The sequence below is a fragment of the Nyctibius grandis genome, chromosome W (assembly GCF_013368605.1).
Source record: "Nyctibius grandis isolate bNycGra1 chromosome W, bNycGra1.pri, whole genome shotgun sequence".
Classification (NCBI taxonomy): domain Eukaryota; kingdom Metazoa; phylum Chordata; class Aves; order Nyctibiiformes; family Nyctibiidae; genus Nyctibius; species Nyctibius grandis.
The window spans coordinates 13,290,323-13,312,376 of NC_090694.1; the positions used below are offsets into that span (position 1 = coordinate 13,290,323).

The following is a 22,054-nucleotide window of genomic DNA, read 5'->3' on the forward strand; positions in this document are numbered from 1 at the left end:
AAACTTGGCCTTTGCCTTGGAATTTTACGTTTAATATACTTAAGATCAATCCATTCATTTGCAAAATTAAAATATGCAAGAAACTGATGCACATTTGACATGTCTTTGCTCTTCCCATTAATGCACATCTCTTTCTTAAAAAACTAAAAACCCAAAAGCTACCAGGTTAGTAACATTTGATTATTTCAAAGCAAGCGGAGACAGGTAATCAAGATCATTCCCTTAGCGCAACAGACAAATCTGCTTCGGCACTTGCTGCACACTTGCCACTGTGCCCCATTTGAGCCTAATCAATTCTATTACAAAAGCATCATTTTCCAGCATTGGAAGTGCCAGAATAGAAATAATAATAGGAGACGGAACCTATGACTCCTTTAAAATATAAGTGTCAGTAAAGGATTTTAAAGTGGTTTACAACTGGTTTTTAAACACATACGCACTTTCACTGGGACAGTCCCTTGGAAATCTCAAAGGTGGTAGCGTATGATATTTATTACTTCTCAACAAGAAGGACAAGTGCCTTCAGAATGACTGGCAAAGCCACCTCCCTCCTCCAGGAACGGAGTTCTCTCTGTTAGAACAAAGCATAATCAGAAGTCACACTGGAGAATGCTCCAATTAAACAGTTGAACAGTTGCTTTTATAGAATAGTGAAGATAGGCAAAGCACTTCAGTGCTGTTCTCTCCTTGATAAGAACCCCAAGGAAAAGTACTCTCGGCATTCAGTTGGATCAAAGTTGCAATTTTATTCATAAAAAAGAATTCCTTAATGCACTCTGTTTTTTCTATGCAGGCTTCAGGAAAAAAAGGCTTGCTATGGGTGCTGTGTTTCTTGGAGAACAGAATGTTTCATTTTGCTCTAATTCATTCTATTACTGAATTAAACTTTGATGTATTGGTCTTGACAAGTGCTTCATGCTGATTGTATTGTGTAATAGTATAATCACTCCCCATGCATTTCATGCTAGCTGGCTGATTAATGCAATAGATTACCCGCAGCACTGATGGCAAGAGGGAATCACTGCCCTTCTGCACACTAAACTTTGAATGTGCATTAGAGGGAGTGGAGGTGTAACCCAGGGACAAAAAAAGTGTCTAATTCCTTAAGTTTCTCTTTCTCTCTTGCTGCATACCTCTGCTCCAAGGGTTAAAGGCACACTTGTATTCAGCTGAAAGGAAACAGGTATTTACATTTTGAGCTGTCATCAACTACATGCTCTGATCTGTATGTGTCAAGTAAAGAAAAACTTCTGCTCCTGTCTTCCTACATTTTCAACTTTTAGCACAATGGAAAAAGGACGTAACCAAGCACTTCTGTCATTTGGCATGAGCCCATTGTTCTGGGTTATGCCTTTTTCAGTTTGTTTTAAAAACTGCTGCATCTTTGTGGACACTCTGCCATTTGACCAAAGGGTTTCATAGAAGAAGAGAAATTTGCTTGAAAGGTGCAGTTTACAGTATCATAGCCTGAGACTACAATCTCCCTAAGAGAGCATTTGGGTATCTGTCACATGTCCATTAGATACCCCTCTATGCACTTATAGTACCCTATAACCTAATCACCATAGCAAGGCATGGGCTATTAGTCTACAAAGCTAGGGGAAAGTATAAAGCACCTGCAAATGAATCTCACTGATTAACTTCCCTAATATCCACAAAACTATTCATTCATTTTTCACAAACAGTCAATTGAAGGTAAACACATTGCTAATACTATCACAAAGAGTACAAAAATACTCCTTTATGAATAACTTCATATGATTCTTCACAATTTTAAGTAGTTGCCAGAATTTACAGCTAGGCAGCGAAAACAAAGTATGCTCCTGCCCAAAACAGAGACTAGATATTTTATCAAATATTTTAACTGGTAATACACTCTCAGCAGTCACAGTCTATTTTCAGAGACTTTGATAATTTTAAGAATAAAAGTTAATGTGACTACTAACTATAAATACACTACCTCTATTTAAATCTATCAGAGATGAATGAATTCCTCTCAGTTGATTTTCTTAGGAAGATGCAAAACTGGAAAGTTTGAGAAGTTTGTCAAACAAAACAAGATATTCATAAAAGAAAGGGATGAAAATACATCTCATTTTTTAAAAGAGTGAAGCAAGTGCAAATACTCCCTTGTATGGTGGGAAAGGTCAGGAAAAGAAGTATGATTGCCACAACTATGTTCACAGAAGGTAAATAACCCACTATAAATGGCCAGAAGAACACATTCTGATTGTCTAGTCTGAATTCCTTCATACTCTAAGATTTCCTGAGTTAATTTTATCTTCAAGTCCAAAAGTGATGGTTGAGTTTTTACAAAAAATAGCATACTTCAATTTTTAAGATTTCCAATACAAGAATCTAGCACAGCTCCTGGTTAGCTGATCTACTGCCTTGCTACCGTGACTCAAAATTCTAAGCTTATTTCAAGTTTTCTAGTTAAATTTGTCCAGTTCTAATTACAATTTTCAGCTACCTTTCATTTGCTTGGCAGCAGTGTCTTCACTATCAAGTTTTTAGTCTATGTAGGTCTTTTAAATCATGAAGGAGATCATCCTCCTTTGTCTTGCATGACAGGCTCAAGCAGACTGAGATTCTTGCATCTCTCACTTTAGATTACTTTTCCAATTTTTCAGTTATTTTTCCAGTATCCGTTCAAGACAAAAAACTGGAAAATATCACAAGTTCAGATTGCTGGACTGCAGAAATTAGTGAAGATTCAGTAATTCCTCTCCATATATCTATTACTTCTCTTTAGCTCTGGTATTTACTAGAAGTGGTATCAAAAAATTAAATGGCAGCTTAACGTTATGAAGTATTAATAATAGAGGAAGGAAAAAATAATGTACCAGTTTGGGCTCACAGGAAAACTCTGACCTTAATCTTGGAAGTCACCACTCTACAGTTAGGGCTGCAATTAGTTTTGTACCAGCTCCAATACAGAACATTTTTTTAGAACATTTTAGAACATTTATAAGTAAATCAGTTCAAAAGCTCAGGAATAAAAACGTCAAAAACTGTTTTAATGTGGGTACTTGAAGAAATTTGGCTCCTACTGTAAAAGTACTTTCCATCCAACTGAACTAAATGGAAACCCAAACTTCCTGTAAAGCATTAAAAATAAACCCCTCAAGCTGTGCTTATAGACTGAAGTTAATTACTTATTCCTCAAATCCAATAAATGCAGTTTAACCACAGGAAAGAATACCCTCTTTGAAAATAGCTCCCACTTACTATCATACTCCAGCCTCATATACCCTCAATTTCAAATACCATTATGGCACATGCCAATAATCATGTACTGTTTATAATGAAGGAGGAAGGAAATCATCCTCAAAAAAGATGGACAGAACCCATCTTTGCACAATGGCAGCCTGGCTTCATTCACCAGGGAAATGAACTTGACAGAAACAATTGAGACACTCTAGGGCCATGACAGCAATTTCTTCAAGTTGTCATCCATAACTCAGGTCTTAGAGCAGCAAAACTGTCTTGTGATGCTAACTCAGAAGTACCTCCAATAGCATAAATCATTCAAATACACTGACATATATTAACAGCTTATTCTGTGAGAGAGATGTAACCTTAAGTGCACACGTGTTTTGTAACTGTATGGCAACCGCACCATGGCAGCTAAGACTAAGCAAACCGACAGTAAGAAAAGGATTATCAATTAAGCAAAGACAGCCTACTGGATATGACACAGTTGTAGACATGAGTATGTGTAAGATATCACTCCACCCATAAGTCCCACAATGAAAGACCAAGGGAAATGGTGCAAAGTATGGTGCATCCCACTGATAGCAGACGGTTCAGTTTAGCAACGGTTTAGCAAGAGTAGGCCTCAGAGTAGGCTCAAAAGGACTGCTCTGTGTTACCTTTACACAGAACAAACTTTTCTGTCAATAATTTTCCTTTTAGCTAGAATAATAGAGAATAACAATAGGTTCTGAAGCAAACTACATGTTTTGTAGATAAAGTTTGTTTATGGGATTGATAACAAGGTTCTAGTAAACAATGATTCATGCTGTTTACACTTAGTCTTAGAAAAAGAAAGGTCTCTGCTAATTATATAAGGCCAAAAGACAAAACAAAACTGTAAAGAACAACTTTGTGATGTCTAAATTAACTTCATTCATAAACTCTTGTGTTAGAGGAGAGATAAGTCCAAAATGATATCTTCTTCTTGGGAACACATGTACTTGTAAACAAGAAAGCCTCGACCACGCTTGCGCAGAAGCACGATTAAAGGGGGATTGGGACCACCAGCGACCCCCAGAAACCACCCAAGACCCCTTCCCCAATTTAGTACGCATGCGTAAAGACATTATGTAATGCATTATATAACGTGTTATGCATAAGGTTTTTTTTTAAAATGCGTGGGCTTTTTCTTGGAATTATGTATATAAGGAGCAAGCTTTTTTTCCTAGGTGTGCATGCTAGGAGGAGAGATCCCCCATGCACCCAGCGCTGCAATAAACCAATGTCGGCTTTCTAAACTATCATTTGGTTTGGAGAGTTTTCTTGGTTACTATTTTCCGGTAACAGAATTTGGCAACCCAGATGGGACAAGCTCTCCGGAATCTCCACAGACCAGAGGAATCGTGAGGACTCCAGCGTGCACTGGAGTATTTTCGGGGAAGCCTCCGATTCCCTGGTCGTGTGAGTTTCCGAGACAGCTAACAGCTATCTGGGATATTAACGACATTGGTTGTGAGTATTGGTACCGGTATTTTAACTTGGTTGCTTGGTTGCTTACAAATAAGTCGTACCTGAATTAAGTGTGCGTTGTTAAGCTATTGGTATTGGTGTGCACAATTGTGATAATCCGTACGTTACTACAGGGACGACCGGAGTCCGGATTTTGGTTGAATATTGGTTTTGTATATATTTGTATATATTTGTATATTCATTGCTGCTTAGCGAAACTGCTTTTGACTTTCAGCTTGCAAGTTTCTCTCTGTGTTCTCCGTTACTTCCCCTTCGGGGGAGGGAAAGGAGAAAAAGGGGGGGGGGCGAGCGGTGTTTGCCGTTTACTGTTTGCTATCGGTTTAACAGCCAGTCCGGCTTCGAACTGTGACAGATTTATTTGTAATTGTGGCAATTGTGGTACTCGTATAACTTTGTTAGGGTATTCGTGTTAATTTTGAAACTTTGTAAAATGGGAAACAAACAGTCTACTGAAGGGGTGGATTAGAGTCCCACTGAAAGTGGTATAAGGGATTCGAGTCACCTGAAAATGGTATAAGGGGTTTGAGTCCCCAGCATCTTGTTATTTTGTGTTAAGTCGCTGGTTTTGTGTCTGTGTTGTCGTTGCTTTTGTGTCTCTGTGTTTTAACACTGCTTTTGTGTTCTGATATTATTTTGCAATGGATAACAAACCCTTGGTGGAAGGGGGATTCTGAAAAATCTCCTCTAGGATGTATATTGAAACATTGGAAAAAGGTGTGTGGGGGGAGACTCTCTCACCCAGAGGCAGCTTGTAGAATACTGTAATCAATGGTGGCCTTTGTATATCCTAGATGATAAGGAGAAATATCCAGAGAACGGGAGTATAAGCTACAACACAATACTGCAATTAATGTTGTTCTGTAGATGAGAGGGAAAGTGGGATGAGATACCGTATGTGAATTTGTTCTTTGCATTACGGGATGATTGTGATGTGCGTAAGGAATGTGGTTTGATTGTAAGCGAAGGTGAAGTATTGGCGTTAGAGGCAGGGAAAAAGAAAGTGCCTAAGCATTGTTGTTCAGCATGCAGCATCGGCAGGCGGTGCAACAAGTATAAGGAGAAAAGAGAGGAGGAGGAGAATATGGAGGATGTTCAAATGTTAGTTGGACCGAGAAGGGATAATGAACAGAGTGATTCGGACAGTACTGATGGTGAAGGTGAAGCAGGTTTCAGTCCGGTGGCGGGTAGGACTAGGCAGAGAAATGCTGATATACAAGCCCCTCTCAGACAAGCAGTAGGACCGGAGGGGCCGGTCTGGGTAAAAGTGCTGTTTTCTGTATCGGATTTAAAATCCTGGAGGGAGATGGCAGGGGTATATAGGGAGGACCCTGAACAGGTAGCAAAGGTTATGGAAACTATAATTGAAAATCATGATCCAGATTGGAAAGATCTGCAAATTATCTTGAATAACTTAGTGATTTTCGAGGAAAAACTACTCATTCTGGCCAAGGCCAGAGAGGAGGCTGAACAAGTGCATGTTCAAGCTGCACAAGCAGGACGGTTAGATGAACATTTTCCTCCCAATAACCCTAATTGGGACCCCAACGTTCCTGCTCAGAGGTTGTTATTGACCGAATACCAACGATTGATTTTGCATGGTGTTCGGAATGCTATTCCAAAGTCAAAGAATTGGTCTAAATTGTATCAGGTCATTCAAGGAAAGAATGAAGATCCCTCCTCTTTCCTTGAAAGACTAACAGAGGCTGCAAGAAAATACACTGATTTGAATCCGGAAAATGATGTAGATGCTGTCTCGTTAATACATATTTTTATGGGACAGTCTAGTGCAGATATAAAATGGAAAATTGCAGAAAATAGAGGGGGCAGATGCCCGCTCGCTAGACAAAATGTTAGAGAATGCCTGGAAAGTGTATAACAACAGAGAAAAGGTAGAGGAAGAAAAAGAAAAAAAAAAAAGGTGTTTAAAAACAACCAGCAACTGGCAGCAGCTATAGCCCAGGAAAATAATAGGGTTAGGGAATGGAATTATCGGGGGAGGCAAAGGGAAGAAAAATCTTCCAATGAAGTACCAGGTGCTGCAAAGCAATTAGAAAAAAATCAGTGTGCTTTCTGCAAGCAGAAAGGGCACTGGAAAAGGGAGTGCCCTCAATCAGGTCAGCAAGGCCTTGGGGAAATGCCAAGGAAAGCTGCTAACATGATAACTTTAGATTCAGACTGAGGAGGACCAGGGGAAGAATTGAAACCCTCCCCAACAGAACCCCTGGTTATAGTCAGGTTGGAAAATGAGAAAGTAAAATTTTTACTAGACATGGGAACTATCTATTCAGTATTAAATACATGCAAGGGTAATTTGAGTGATCAAAGCATGCCAATTATTGGTGCCACAGGGCAGAAAGAAGATCGGTCATTTTTCCAGCCTTTAAAATTTGGAACTGGGAAAAGGGTGTTAACCCATCAATTTCTCTACATACCAGATTGCCCAATGCCGCTATTAGGATGAGATATGCTAAGTAAATTGAATGCACAAATTACTTTTACAAAAGGAAAAATCCAAAACCATATCCCTGAAAATAAAGCTCTGGATGCCCAAGTTTTTATATTACGGAAGGAAGCCGAGTTACAGGAGATACCAGAAGATGCTGTGACACCTCCCGTATGGGCTTCAGGAACACTGGGATGATCCCGAGCGGCAGGACCGGTAACCATCCAGTCAAAACCAGATGCCGGACCGGTAAGATGAAAGCAAATGAAACAAGAGCTTAGAGCATTTCTCGGGATGGCCGGATGGTGTTGCCTGTGGATAATGAATTTTGGACTCATTGCCAAACCCTTATATGAAGCTGTACAAGGGAAAGGAAACCTCCTTGTTTGCACTCAGAGGTGCATTTGCAAAACTAAAACAGACTTTAATGAGTGCTCCAGCTCTGGGCCTCCCGAACTTAGAAAAACCATTTGAACTATTTGTACATAAAAGACTGCATATTGCTCTGGGAGTGTTGGCCCAGAAACTAGAATCATGGAAAAGACCTGTGAGATACTTTTCAAAACAACGAGACAATGTCAGTAAGGGATGGCCAGCATGCCTCCGAGCAGTGGCAGCTACAGTACTACCGATCCAAGAGGCCCGGAAATTGACACTCGGGCAAAAGCTAACTGTGTTTGTGCCCCATGCAGTTACAACCATTCTAGAACAAAAAGGATGACACTGGCTGTCACCGAGCCGGATGCTGAACTATCAAGCCATCCTTCTGGAACAAGATGATGTGGAACTGAAAGCAACCAGCGTCTTGAATCCAGCAACCTTTCTAACTACAGATCCTGGTAGGAAAAAATAACACATGACTGTTTGCAGGCGATGGAACAAACATACTCCAGCAGAGACCTTTATCAGGAGCAACAAAGAGAAGAAACAATCCAGAAGACTATTGGCAAATAGACTTTTCTGAATTACTGCGGCAAAATGGGTATCGGTATCTTTTAGTAATGATAGATACTTTAACAGGCTGGCTAGAAGCTTTCCCCTGTCACACCAACAAGGCAAGAGAAGTAGCAAAAATATTGCTTAAAGAAATAATACTGAGATTTGGGGTACCTATGGGACTATCTTCAGACAGGGGCACACACTTTGTATCGGAAGCTGTTCAAAGTTTGGCTAAAGTGTTAGGGGTAAAATGGGACCTCCATACCCCATGGAGACCTCAATCAAGTGTAAAAGTAGAAAAAAAAAAATGAATCAAAGCTTAAATAAACAGATGAGTAAAAATTTGCCAAGAAGCTCAGATAAAATGGTCGGGTGCTTTACCCTTAGCTTTGCTACGAATCCTAAAACTAAAGAAAAGGTTAATCCTTTTGAAATCATTTATGGCAAACCCTATCAGGTGACAGAAACAGGAGTTGATCCTGAGATCATGGGGAAACATTATCTGAAAGAATATGTTATCTCTCTAGGAAAGGTTTTGTCCTCTCTCCACAGGTACATCACTGTGAGCGCACCATTATCCCTGGACGTGCCTGTGCATCAATACCAACCTGGAGACTGGGTGTACCTGAGGACATGGTCAGATGAACTGCTAAAAGAGAAGTGGAAAGGACCTTTCCAGATTTTGCTCACCACCTACACAGCTATCAAGCTCGAAGGAGTCACTCCGTGGATACATCACAGCAGGATCAAACCAGCCTCAGCACCAGAATCAGAATGGACTGTAAAACAAAGACCTTTACATTTAAGATTAACCCGGGGATCACAAGGTTCTGGGTTCTCTCCCTTGCAGTGATGTTCGGAAATGCAGAAATTGATACAGATGGAGAGGCCAATACAGACATAGATGAGAACTTAATTCTAACTCTGATACAAGGGTTTGGTAGAATGCGCAATCTTATTAGTGTAACAGCATGCATCCCAATTCCTCATTCAGCCAGTCAGCCTATCCCCTGGGGTCACAACTTGAATGGGGATTTCAAAGTTTCCTTTTACCAGGACTGATGGCTTTAGAAAATCGGATGCTAATAGAAAATCTAACATGGCAAGTAGAATCTTTATCAAGAGCCACTCAAAAGGGATTCCAAATTGTTAACAAACAGATCCAAGCCAATACTAAAATGACTCTGCAAAATAGACTGGCCTTAGACTTGCTATTAGTCAAAGAACAAGGAGTGTGTGGATATCTTAAGTTAGACAAAGAGCACTGCTGCATCCACATCCCAAACATCACTGATAACGTGCAAGAGCAATTGGATAAAATGAAGAAAGTAGCAGAAGACAGCAGGGCAATCAGAGATGCAGCAGAAAATAGTTGGCTCAACAAAATCCTGCAAGAATTAGGTGGATTGTCTCTAAAAGGATGGTTAGCCACATTATTAGAGGGAATAGTTTATGTAGTTGTGATTATAGTTATCATAGGGATCTGCGTGGGTTGTGTTAAGAGAATCATTGAGAAAAGTATATGGAAGTAGTGAGATAATAAATCTAACTACTTCCAAAGGGGGGAATTGATACCAGACGGTTCAGTTTAGCAACGGTTTAGCAAGAGTAGGCCTCAGAGTAGGCTCTAAAGGACTGCTCTGTGTTACCTTTGCACAGAACAAACTTTCCTGTCAATAATTTTCCTTTTAGCTAGAATAATAGAGAATAACAATAGGTTCTGAAGCAAACTACATGTTTTGTAGATAAAGTTTGTTTATGGGATTGATAACAAGGTTCTAGTAAACAATGATTCATGCTGTTTACACTTAGTCTTAGAAAAAGAAAGGTCTCTGCTAATTATATAAGGCCAAAAGACAAAACAAAATTGTAGAGAACAACTTTGTGATGTCTAAATTAACTTGATTCATAAACTCTTGTGTCAGAGGAGAGATAAGTTCAAAACGATATCTTCTTCTTGGGAACACATGTACTTGTAAACAAGAAGGCCTCGACCACGCTTGCGCAGAAGCACGATTAAAGGGGGATTGGGACCACCAGCGACCCCCAGAGACCACCCAAGACCCCTTCCCCAATTTAGTACGCATGCGTAAAGACATTATGTAATGCATTATATAACGTGTTATGTATAAGGTTTTTTTTTAAAATGCGTGGGCTTTTTCTTGGAATTATGTATATAAGGAGCAAGCTTTTTTTCCTAGGTGTGCATGCTAGGAGGAGAGATCCCCCATGCACCCAGCGCTGCAATAAACCAATGTCGGCTTTCTAAACTATCATTTCATTTAGAGAGTTTTCTTGGTTACTATTTTCCGGTAACACCACCTCCTTTGAAACATGGGCATTCCTACAGGGCATTTGTACTCTCCTTAGCTTTAAGGCAGAACATGATTCAGTTAGAACTTCAGATACCCAAAGAAATCATGTAAATACAGATACAAGCGTGGCACTCAAATTTCAAAATTAGAGCCTCGCAGTACCATTTTTGAAATATCATAAAATATGGGGAAAAGTAACTGTTTCTACTGCATAGTTTCTACTGCATAGTGGATCCTAAAAAGGGATTGCATGAAGTATGCAGCTCCAGAAAAATGGTATTAGAACACAAAAACTGTAATGAATGCTTAACTCGAAAGATTCTTTTTCATGGCAGCCCTGAAGTAGTCACCAAATCTGGCATCAGGAAGGAATTTCTCCAAGGGGCATACTGGCAACAACCCTAGCTGCTTTTGTCCTTTTTTCCCCTCCCTTAATTACTAAGCAGAGATAATCTGTTTAGAACAGCTGGCGTGTCCCATTCATACAAGTTTGTCTCTCCAATTGCAAAGGGAAGGAATGCCTGAGATAGAAATATAGATGGAGAATAGCTTCATTTAGTTAAGGTTAAAAGAATCTAACTTGGTATTTTCTAGAGGTTAATATAAACATTTATCAGAAAAATTCAGAGTGGTTTCCAAATCAAAAAAGCATTATTTAACACTCAATCATTAGTTTGCTCATGGCAAAATGGTAATTAAATCTCTCTTAATTGATCTATAATGATTCCTTGCCTAAACTCAACATTTAGAATTAAGTTTTAGATGAGGAGCAAAGTGTTATTAATAAAAATTTAGGCATGATCCTTCAGGAAATATATTGTACTATTTCTCTGCATGACATGACTTTGTAAGATGATATTTTAGTTTTAAATTTTAACACAAAAATATATCACTAATCCAGAAAATGTCCAAAATATCAGCAAATGTGAACTCAAAGTAGATCATCAGGCTGTTCCAACAGTTAAAAAGCAGCCCACAGTAGGGCAAAGTGCTAGTGAAAAATTACTAAGACTAAGACTATTAGAACTGCAAAGGCAGACATTATTCCACTCAGGAAATACCTTTGAGAACAAGCCATTTAGTATGCATAACAGAAAGGATTGTAAGGACATCACCCAGAAAAGCTTTATCCCACAAATGAGGCTCATTGCAATATCGTGAGAGGTTCCTACACTTAAAAACTTTAGATACCAACAAGTGATTGAGATAAACAGGAGAAGCTTATGCATTAAAATGTGGAGAGTACCCAACTGGAAGTACAGAATATCTTTTAAGTTCTCCTCAACTTCATGAAATATGAGAACCAACAGAGATCAGGATCAGCATGAGGAAAACCCAGAACAAGTTTGCCAATTTTATCCACTGCCCTGTCTTGCAAGAGCTCTCTGGATATACTCTCTTACCATGTGTATTGGGTCTGGCTGAGGTGGGGGCAATTTTCCCCATAGCAGCTCTCTTAGTGCTGTGCTTTCTATTGGTAGCTAGAAAGGTGTTGATAACACACCAGTGTTTTGGCTACTGCTGAGCAGTGCTCCCACAGCATCAAGGCTGCCTCTCCAACATTCCCCCTCACCCCCAAAGGCCAGTAGGCTGGGGGTGGGCAAGATCTTGGGAGGGAACATAGCCAGGACAGCTGACCCAAACTGACTGTCCTGTTTTACTGGGGATAAAATTTATAGAATCAAGTTTCTGTTACATTTGGTTTCAGTTTGTGGCCAGCCATGGTGATCAAGGCCATTAGCAGTTAAATCCAGGGCAGCTGACCCTCCCCCCCCCCCTCTCTCTCTCCCTCTCCCCCTCCCCCCCCCCCCCCCCCCCCCCCTCCTCCATTCACAAGTTTGGAGCAACTTGCCAGTGCTTTGTAGCTCAGTATAATTTTGTGTGTTTTGTATTATCATTGATATTGGTTTCTTTATTTTATTAAATCTGTTTAACTTTAACCCATGAGACTCCCTCCTTTTTCCAAGTCCCTTCCTTGGTTGGGGAAGGGACACTGGGTGAGAAAACAACTGCTTATTGTTTAGCCCTGGGCGTGGGCTAAATGTAGACACTGACCAAAGAGATATTCCATACCATATGACATCTGCTAAGCAATAACAGCTAAGAAAAAGGGGGAAGAGGGGGCATTTGTTATTATGATGTCTGTCTTTCAGAGCAACTGCTGTGTGTACTGAACCCCTACTTCCCAGGAAGTGGATGGACACTGCCTGCTGATGCGAGGTAGAGAATAAATCTTTTGTTTTTTCCTTTGCTTCCACATGCAGCCTTTGCTTTTGCTTTATTAAACTATCTTTATCTTGACCCATGAGGTTTTTTCCATCTTATTTTCTCCCCTCCCATCCTGCTAAGGAGGGGAATGATAGAGTGGTTTGGTGGGCACCTGGTGTCCAGCCAAGGTCAACCCACCATACCATGACACAGCCGTCTTATTTTTGTTCCATAAGAAACCAATCCTTGACTCACAAAACAGCTCTTTTCCCCCTTAAACTGTTCTTGAGTATATTTCCTCCATTTTTATATTTAAAATGTTTGAGACGTGCAAATTATGTGAAATTTCTTCACCATGAAGGCAAGCAAGAAGATATAAAGATATTGAAAATGGTAGTTCACAAAAAATATCTGATTCTGTAATCTATGTGTTGACAAGCTGTTGGGCTCCCTCACTCCACCAAGTAGTAGATACTTGTCTTAGATTCTTCTACTTGACTGCTTTCATCAGGTTAAGCATCTGGGATTTAGTTTAACAGTTTCAGCTTTATTAAGCTGTCACAAGAGCAGCCCTGCTTTGATAACAGTAGCTGCTCCAATTATGGCTTGGTTTAGGGTTGACAAGTATAATGATTCATTCATGGCACATGAGAGGCAATAAAAGGTTGTTTTCCATTACAGCTTTAAAAATGTGGGCACTTATTTAATTTGTTACTTAGCTTTTGCTAAGAGGACATTTAAATTGCAGTAAAAGGCAAATGGGTCTTTTAGTTTAAATGTAAGCACCATATTTAAATGATCTCTAATGGCACAGTGTTTGAGTGGGAACACTATTGTTTCACAGTAGGCCTTGATGGTGACATGTGACATTTGTATTCAGGTCCTGTATTATCCATGTGGCTAAAGGGCTTCCAATTTCATTTCACAGCCAGAAGCCTGCAGAAAACACCGATTAACTTGCAGATCCCATTTGCCAACAAAACTCAGCCTCGTCTCTATGTCTGGCATCTGGCAGTGCTCAACATTTAATTCCAAAGCAGAGCCTCACAGCCATCATGATCCCTGGGCTGGATCATGATCATCATGATGATGGATCACAAAGTCAAATTTTCCCCTTTTATTAAGGATTTTTTTTCACTTTTGTAGAGAACAAGAAACTTTTACTTAATTTTTGATGGATGAATATTAATGAATTACTGCTGTAGTAAGATTGCATGGACCATTTTTTCCCCTCTAGAGTACAAAGGTTAACTGACCTTTTCTTCAAATATGAGATCTCAGTTCAACAGGGAGATATTTACTGTGCATTTCCATATTCCTCCATTTTACCAATGCAATTTAATTAAAAAGACAAAACAATGGGCTTCAGATAGTTAATCATTCTGCTATACTGAAGTCTTCAACCATGGTCACTGAGAGTTAAACATGAAGATCAGCATGTGAAATTTACCTACCTAGACACCATTTAAACAGCAACAAAATGAAGAATTCCAACTTCACTCTAAACTCTGAAAAGTGCATTCACGTATTACTGTGGCAAGTTGGAAGTGTTCACCAGTGCATCACTGAAGCTGCATCTAAATTCTTCTAGCATGAGAAGTATATGAGCAAGTCTTATAGCTTTGACTTGCAATCTTAATCTTTCCAGTACTATACCTTTGGAGCATTTAGCTCAACCTATTTTTTGATGTACAATAGGGGAATCTGCTGAGCATAATTATATTCCTCCTCCTGATCTAGAGGCTTTAAAACACAACAAAAAAAGCCTTACACATAACTAGCTAGTTAACTTGAGGCCTTTGAATCATAAATTGCTTACAGAATTAGGACTTTGTATTAGAAAATCTCCAGGCTCATACTTAGATGTTAAGTATTTAATTTTGTTTTTTAAAATCAGCATCTTCAAACATATAAACCCCATATGACTTCTACTGAAGTCAACACAACTTACCATAAATTTCAGCAGGAACTCTGATCAGAGCCCAATGTGTCCTTCCAATATCCTTGGCCAATGCCAGGCAGGAAGCATCAGTTAAGTTCTAATGAAAGGCTCAAGTGATCCAGTCAAGGAGCAAAGCTGAAGTTATTTAATTATGCTTAAAAACCTATGCCAAAATGGAACTGACAAAGCATACCAGTGCAAGCAAGCCTTTATTAAGCAGAGTCTGTATTTATATACTTTACATGTCCTAAAAATCTCTATAACTACAATGTTGCTACCTATCTGTGAAATAAATGAGATAATAGATAAAGCATTTTTTTTTTAGAAAGACATACATATATGCCACTCCCAGATTACTCTGAACAGATAATACAAAAAGTTAGGTATGCAAAGGCCTGTCCCATTCCCTTTATTGATATTTTAGTTCTCTGACATCCTAGAAGATGACAAGATAGGAAACCAACATTACTTTAGAACATAACGACACCATCTCCCCCTTAAACCCAATGTCTGAGTTCTCTGCCACTACTGGCATAGATCAGGGGTTGCCAGGGACATCCTGCTCTTCCTTCTGTAGTTTGCTATCATAACTCAGGTCTCCCATAAAACCTCCTTCAACTTTTGCACATTCACATGCATGTTTCACCTGGAAAAAGGGATGTGTTTAACTAGAGTGAAACTCAAGGTGAAATCCTAGCAAAAACATGGCAGCAGCTTCTAATTTTCACACAAGGCAGGAGTCAAGTTGGAGAGATTCATCCAATTAACAGAAATTTTCAGGGAACTTGCTAAGCACCAGTGGAAGAAATCCTACTGGTGTGGGGAATAAATGGACAGTTTAGCAACATAAACACAAGCTGGAGGTGGAATAACCAAGTTAAGTTCTACCCTTAGCCTACTGCACACCTGAAGTGATTGAAATATATTTGCAATTGAAACTGTGGTACACGATCAATGTATTTTGATACTGTTAGAGGAGGCAGAGCAGTTCAGGACTGAAAACAACAGGGTCTGCCTCAGACTGCAAATACAGCATCTGAGGTAATAGTGAGGCTGGAGGTTGCACTGCGGCTTTTTGGGAGTGGCAACTACAATTCTGATTAAACAGAGATAAATAATCAATTCGATTAATCTAAAACATTGCTTATTTGATGCTGCAGGCAGAGATTTCACCTTCGGATAGGTGCTGTCAAGAAGATGATGTTAATATGGAACTGATGAAACGAAGAGGAGCTGCTATGAAAATTTAACAAAACTTTTTATGTTTATTTGCAGCATGTGGTAAGACTGCTACAGATAACAGATGGAGAACACATTTCTGCCTGTCCCACCACCTACCAGCTCAACCCACATAAGCAACGAAGCATGAGACCCTCCGGTTTTCAGTATGGTGGGATACAATTTTGTTGTGTACATGTCCAGCTTGGCAAAAAGCATTATTCCCCAGCAAGATAAGGCATCATGAAAACTACATACTAAGAGGGTTGGTATACTTGAAGGTGAAGTTATATCTACACTCTCTGACAGAGCTTTGCCTGCTCTGATATTAAGGCTTTCCACCACAGAAGTCTATAATATCAACTATAGACAGCCAGTACTTTATTAGCCTAATGCTTAATTTAGAATGAACATAATTTATGCTAAACAGGTTATATCCAGTCTTAGCCCCATCAGACAACATGCAATCAATCATGGTCATCTTTAACCTTTAACAGTGGAAAACTTAAGCTTTGCTTTTGACTTTTCCTTTCTAAATGAAGCATGTTATTCTTGCTTGGATTTAATTTCATTTAGCTTGATTTTGGACCTTTAAAATGTACCAAGAGCATTACGGTTTTTGGCTTTGTTCTCCGCAGTGTTTACATATTGTCCCAAGGGGTGTCATCAGTAAATTTTGGGTTGTTGTTTTGTTGGTTTTTGGTTGAGTTTTTTTGTTTGTGTGGGTTTTTTTTCTTTAAATATATATATTTATTTTAATATTCCATGCCACATAAGTCAGGAATAGCAATATTGACCAGAACACATCTCAAGACAGACTCCTGTAAGTCTAGACTTGAAGTGTCTTTCCAGATTGTGTGAGAGCACGGGTAACTACTCCAAGTTCCATGAATCACAAGGCAATGCTATTTAGGCTGTGTGTCTTCAACTTACTTTGAGAAAGCCTCCAAGACAGCATCCAAAACCTTACTACAGCTAAGATACATACATTAATTCCTTCACTCATACACTCAGTGAATTATCTTTTAGAGAACCAAATTAGATTCAGCACTGTATTTTAAATAATTCAGGTTGTCTTTTATCATTGCTTTTATCTTCTATATGCTTACATACCAACTGGTTAGTAGTTTGTTCCAGTACCTTACATGTAGGAAAGCAATGCTGGTGGTTCCTTAATATTATTCCTTCCACTCATCTACCCATCTTTAAAATAATGGTGACATTTACCTTCAAGTTGTTTTGAATTTCCCCTCCCTACCACAAATTCCTATAGATTTTGAGAACTTCTGAAGCAGCAGTTCAAAACTCTGTCAGCAAATTTCTGGAACACTGGAGCAAGTGTCTTCAGACTTTACCAGTTTAAATATTCCTTTCCCATTTCAGCATGTGTTCCTCTCTATGTTGTACAAGTCATGTATCTGGTCCCAACTGACCTTTCCTGTAAAGCAGTGTTAATTGTTATAGCCCTCTGTTATTTGATCTCCTTTCCTGCTCAGTAATGGACTTTTGCTTTCCTTTGTTGCTATCTTCTCACTCTCAATGAATCTTCTTTTTGCCTTCTATTTCTCTCTAGTTGTGAATCGATTTCTTCCTTAACCTTTCTAGTTTAGCACTAGTGCCTTATATACTTACCCTCAGTTGTGTAGGTATGTTTCCACTTTTTGCTTTATTCTTTTTAGATCCTAAGGTACTTACAACCTGTTGCAATCATACTTGTTTCATACCATGCTTCCTCTCCTTCAACTGTAATTGTCTCATGCAGTAGATCAAAAATTCAATTTCACCCAACCTTAACTGAACAAGCAAACTTGCAGAAAACTCTAATCTGCTTTACCTAGTACCACAATAAAGTTTATCTCCATCCAAAATATGTAATTGTTTCTTCATTATACACATGAACACCTAAATGATTTTTAAGTCTGTGCATTTACCCAGTTCATCCCAGAGCTGCCTATACTTGTCAGTCATTGCAGTTCCTTGTTGTCTCCAAAGTGACAGACGAGGGTCAGCCATGAACTGTTCTGTTATCAACATCAACATGCGAGCTCCATTTGAATCTCTCATCTTTAGCATCTCTCGCACCTAGGAAATGAGTCTTTTAATACAAACTTGAAAAAAAACAAACCAAACCACAGTACAGACAATATGCTGCAGTGTTAAACATTCCATCTTTGTTAAATAAGAAATATAATTTATATATCTGATGTGAAATTTTTAAGTAGAAAAAAAGTCTGCCTTCCCAATTTTAACAACAATTTTTAGTTTCAGTATCCTATTGCAATTCTGCAAACACACTTCTTCCACAAGTAATCCACAGGTGTATTATGCAAGCTGCTGCAAGACCATAATGTCTACAGGTTTCTCCAACATTCTGGAGGTAGGAAGGAAGAGAACAGCAAAGCTGCAAACAGTTGAAATGTTACTTCATATCCTTAAACTGATATCAAGACACACCAGATTGTGTTCCATTGCATTATTAACTTGCCATCGTGTTCTCAAGCCTTTTCTTGTTTTAGAACAACGGGACTTTGAGTAAGATGTGAACAAGTACAGACTGGCTGGGGGAATGGGGGGAGAGAAAAGAGGGAAGGTTTAGAGTATTCAACATACCTTTGCAAAAAGCAAATTGAGCTGCTTCCCTGATCCATGGTATCCACCCTGGGAGAGGAAGAGTTTAACCTGTTCTTGGACCTGTTCCTCATCCAAATGCCAGCAGTTTTCATCGTCTATGCTAGCACCTGCTGTTGGGTCAGGAGCACCTGCAAATAGCAAGAAAAGAAATCATTATGTTCTATATAAAGAAGAGAGGTTTGTGGGTCCAGGGGAAAGAAATACTGCAGAGGTTTTTGGATTTGTTTATTGTCCTGTTTTCGATGTTTTGGCTTTAATCCAAAGGTTCTTTAAAATAGACCTAAATTTCTCCTTAGTAGTCTTAAGCACTTAGAAATGACAGCCTATGAAAAGGTATTTAAATAAACAATATTTTATAATAAATCATTAAAATCAAGGTGAGTTTTTTCCTCCTATCTCAGCAGCTATTCTAGAATGCTTTTACAAAGAAAATTACAATTTACATAGTTTTTCGACAACTGCAATGTTAGAACCACTCTCCCCAATACACCTATGTAATTCTTGTACCTTCATCAATCTTGCTCAGGTTTAAGTGACTGCTAGTGAGCACTGCTATTGATGAACATGAAGAAAATCATCATCTCAGTGCCTCTGAGCTGTGATGGCTCTGCAAAGCTAAACAAAGAGTAAAAAAAAAAAAAATCCCCAAACAAATCCAAAGTCTTTAAGCACTAAAGGCATTTCCATCATAAATAAGAGTTACAGCTGTGTAAGTGACTGGATTTACATCAGGCAGTGCTTTGGCCACAGGTTGCTCTAACTCAAATTTTGCAGTTGAGATCAGCGATTTTCCACTTGTGGTCTCTTCTAAAGGCTGAGAAAACTAAAACAAGTTCTTGCACCATCTAGCAATCTACATATTTCTGAAGAAGCCTGCACCTTCACTGGATATTTTTTAAAAGGTATTCAAACTGAAAAGGTTGAAAAGCACTTATCTAGACTGTCAGGGGAACAACTCAAGGTAGTGCATCACCATACCAGATGTAAGGTATTTTAAGCATGCTCAAGACTCAAGTTAACTTGACATTTTGATACTGTCAGGGAAGGAAAATTACATGGTCAGATTTGTGAAAACTTGCTTTCAAAGAAGTCCTGAGAACTTGAAAAGCAAAGATAGCTACAACTCTTCAGATGTATAGGAATTGAAAGATGTATAGAAACATTGATTCTATTGATTTAAGCCTTTATTTCACAATTGCAGCTCTGCCATATAGGTGAATCTTTTAAGTGGTTGCAGGAAACGTTAGAATCTTTATTCAATGAAAATACAACCGGAAAATTTAAAGGGTCAGAGGGGTGTCTTGTCTACTAGTTGCCGTGAGTCAAAAAAGTCTTCCAGCTCAGCAATTTCCAAGCCTACAGCTGTGAATGCTGCACTGCTGTCCATATATATATTTAGATTAATAAGAAATTGTGTCTTTGAAGATGTGAAAGAACTCTCCTGCCTTCCACAGGAACCATAAGAGTGTCTCAGAAGACAGGAATCAAGCCCAAGACATTACAAAAACCAAGGAATTAAAAACTTCCTCTTCTGTGAGTGCTTCCATCTTTACTATGTTAGTTTTAAGGGGCTTTCAATTTAGTCAGCTACATGAAACACATGCTGATAAGTCTTCAGTTGCAAAGAACAAGATAAAAAGGGAAATCAAGCTACACGAGAACAAGCAGTGCAGCTGTAACAGTTTAAATATTTCATTGCTCTAAAACACAGAGAAAAGGCCTGTGAAAAGGAACTATATAAAAGCACCAATATACAAAACATATTTATCCCTCATTTCAATGGAGGTTTATCTTTAAATAATCTTGGTATGGCTACTTTTAAGTCGTATTAAAAATAGCCTAAGATTCCTCAGCTAAGCTTCCCTATTTAGGGAAAAAAAAAAATTCCTTCTGTAACTGTTTACATTTTACCAAAAGCTCATCAGTCTGTTTGTGCTAGAAGGTTAAATTTCAACACAGCAACTGCAGATTCTTTAAACAGGGTTCCTTTACAGGAACAAGGGCACCTGCTGCCCCATGCCAGCAGCACTGCCCCCACCAAGGCCTCTTCTCCCAGCACGATCCCAAATATACCTTCCCCAGGGGCTCAGCATCGCTATACTTACACCAGTGTTATTTTCATGACAGTGGGTTATAAGACTATAAAAGCTGAAGACACCAAGCCAAGGGTCTGAGCTCTATGATGCTATTCAGCAGAGTACTACAGATACTTCTGACTCAGAGCAATTTTTTCTTACAAGATCATATATAGGCTACACTCAGTATGATCAAAATTTTTAGTCAGGATGTATAAAGAAATTCCAGTATACATGTAACCGGCACCAGCTATGGTTGTAATTCACTGATCTTTCAACACCATTGTCAGTCTTCAGCAATAGCCATGGACTAACAAGGCATGGAGACGGCGTGTCCGATTGGGCATAAGTCCAAACCCCCCCTTCACAGCCCTGGCAGCAGCTGGGCCTCCTGGTGGTGCTGCCAGGGAAGCCTCAGCTCCTACTGCCCATATCACTCTTGTTTTGGGGTCGAGACACAACCATCTCCACATCTCTCAACCAGGTATTTTTCAAGATCACTACATTCACTTACAGTCAGGTGAATGCTGATTGACCTAGTCTGCTTCCTCTCCCACTAGCACACACATCACTCTTGAGCAACAGACAGGATTTCTACACTGCCACTTTTCTTCTGAACATGTGGGACTGGGTGAGTAGACAAGAAACTATCTGAACAAGCAACAGGACTGCAGGAGGGAGCTGCCTTCAAGATGAAGCCCTAGCAATAGCTAGCAAGACAGCTCAGGCTCAATGCCAGGTAGATCTGAAGGGTCAACCCAAAGGCAGTGGCTTCACTTGGGGTACAGCGTGGCCCCGAACAGGCACCGTGAGGCTTCAGCAGATGGACAGTTTGGCTGTGGAGATGAACATGGGCAGCCCTGAATTTAATCTCTGCAACGCAGTTTGGTACCAAGACCAAATCCCTTTCCCCACTTGTAAACGGGATAAGTATTACTTATGCGCTTTAGAGGGGTGTCATGAGGCTAAATTAGTTACCATTTGAACTATGAAAGTGAAAAGCACTGTATAATTATACTAAATATTAAAACCTGTAATTAAACTGTGTCAGTTTATAGACACTAACATATTAATCTCCCTCCCTCCAACCTCTGGCTTTGTTAACTTCTGTCATGACTGGTCTTTGAAATAGGTTTTATGTCATGTACTTACAGTTAAATACAATAAATAAAGTATTTATACTCAGTATATAGATACAGCCATACATACTTACTCATGCTCTTTTACTAAAATTACTAAATTGTAATCTTAGCAATCAAAGCAGGAATACTGTGCACAATTGTTTATAACACCGAACACTCAAAATTTGAAAACAGGGTAACAGCCTTTTATATTTATGGTCATAACAGGTTACATGTTAAATATAATCAACTCCCAAGTTCTAAGAAGCAGCAGCATTTAAAAAAAATAAACACTTTGATCATTTACATATCAATTTTAAGAGCAGCTGCTTTCAAAATGAGCAACCGCATTCAAGAACTGGTGTCATATATGGACAACTTAACCTCAAAAAGTAAACAGAAGCAAAGCAAGGGACTTTGACTAAAATAGGCTA

At 39.1% G+C, this 22,054-nt stretch overlaps 1 protein-coding gene across 1 annotated transcript in view; it reads right to left on the bottom strand.

Moving 5' to 3' along the window:
• LOC137675764 (zinc finger SWIM domain-containing protein 6) overlaps positions 1-22,054 on the bottom strand; it is a 230,512-nt gene that overhangs the window by 49,904 nt on the left and 158,554 nt on the right. The window contains exons 3-4 of the mRNA XM_068421977.1: positions 18,404-18,552; positions 17,725-17,875 (exon numbers count right to left, since the gene is read on the bottom strand). Of these exons, the coding sequence (XP_068278078.1) occupies positions 17,725-17,875; positions 18,404-18,552 (300 nt within the window). The remainder of the gene's footprint in view (positions 1-17,724; positions 17,876-18,403; positions 18,553-22,054) is intronic.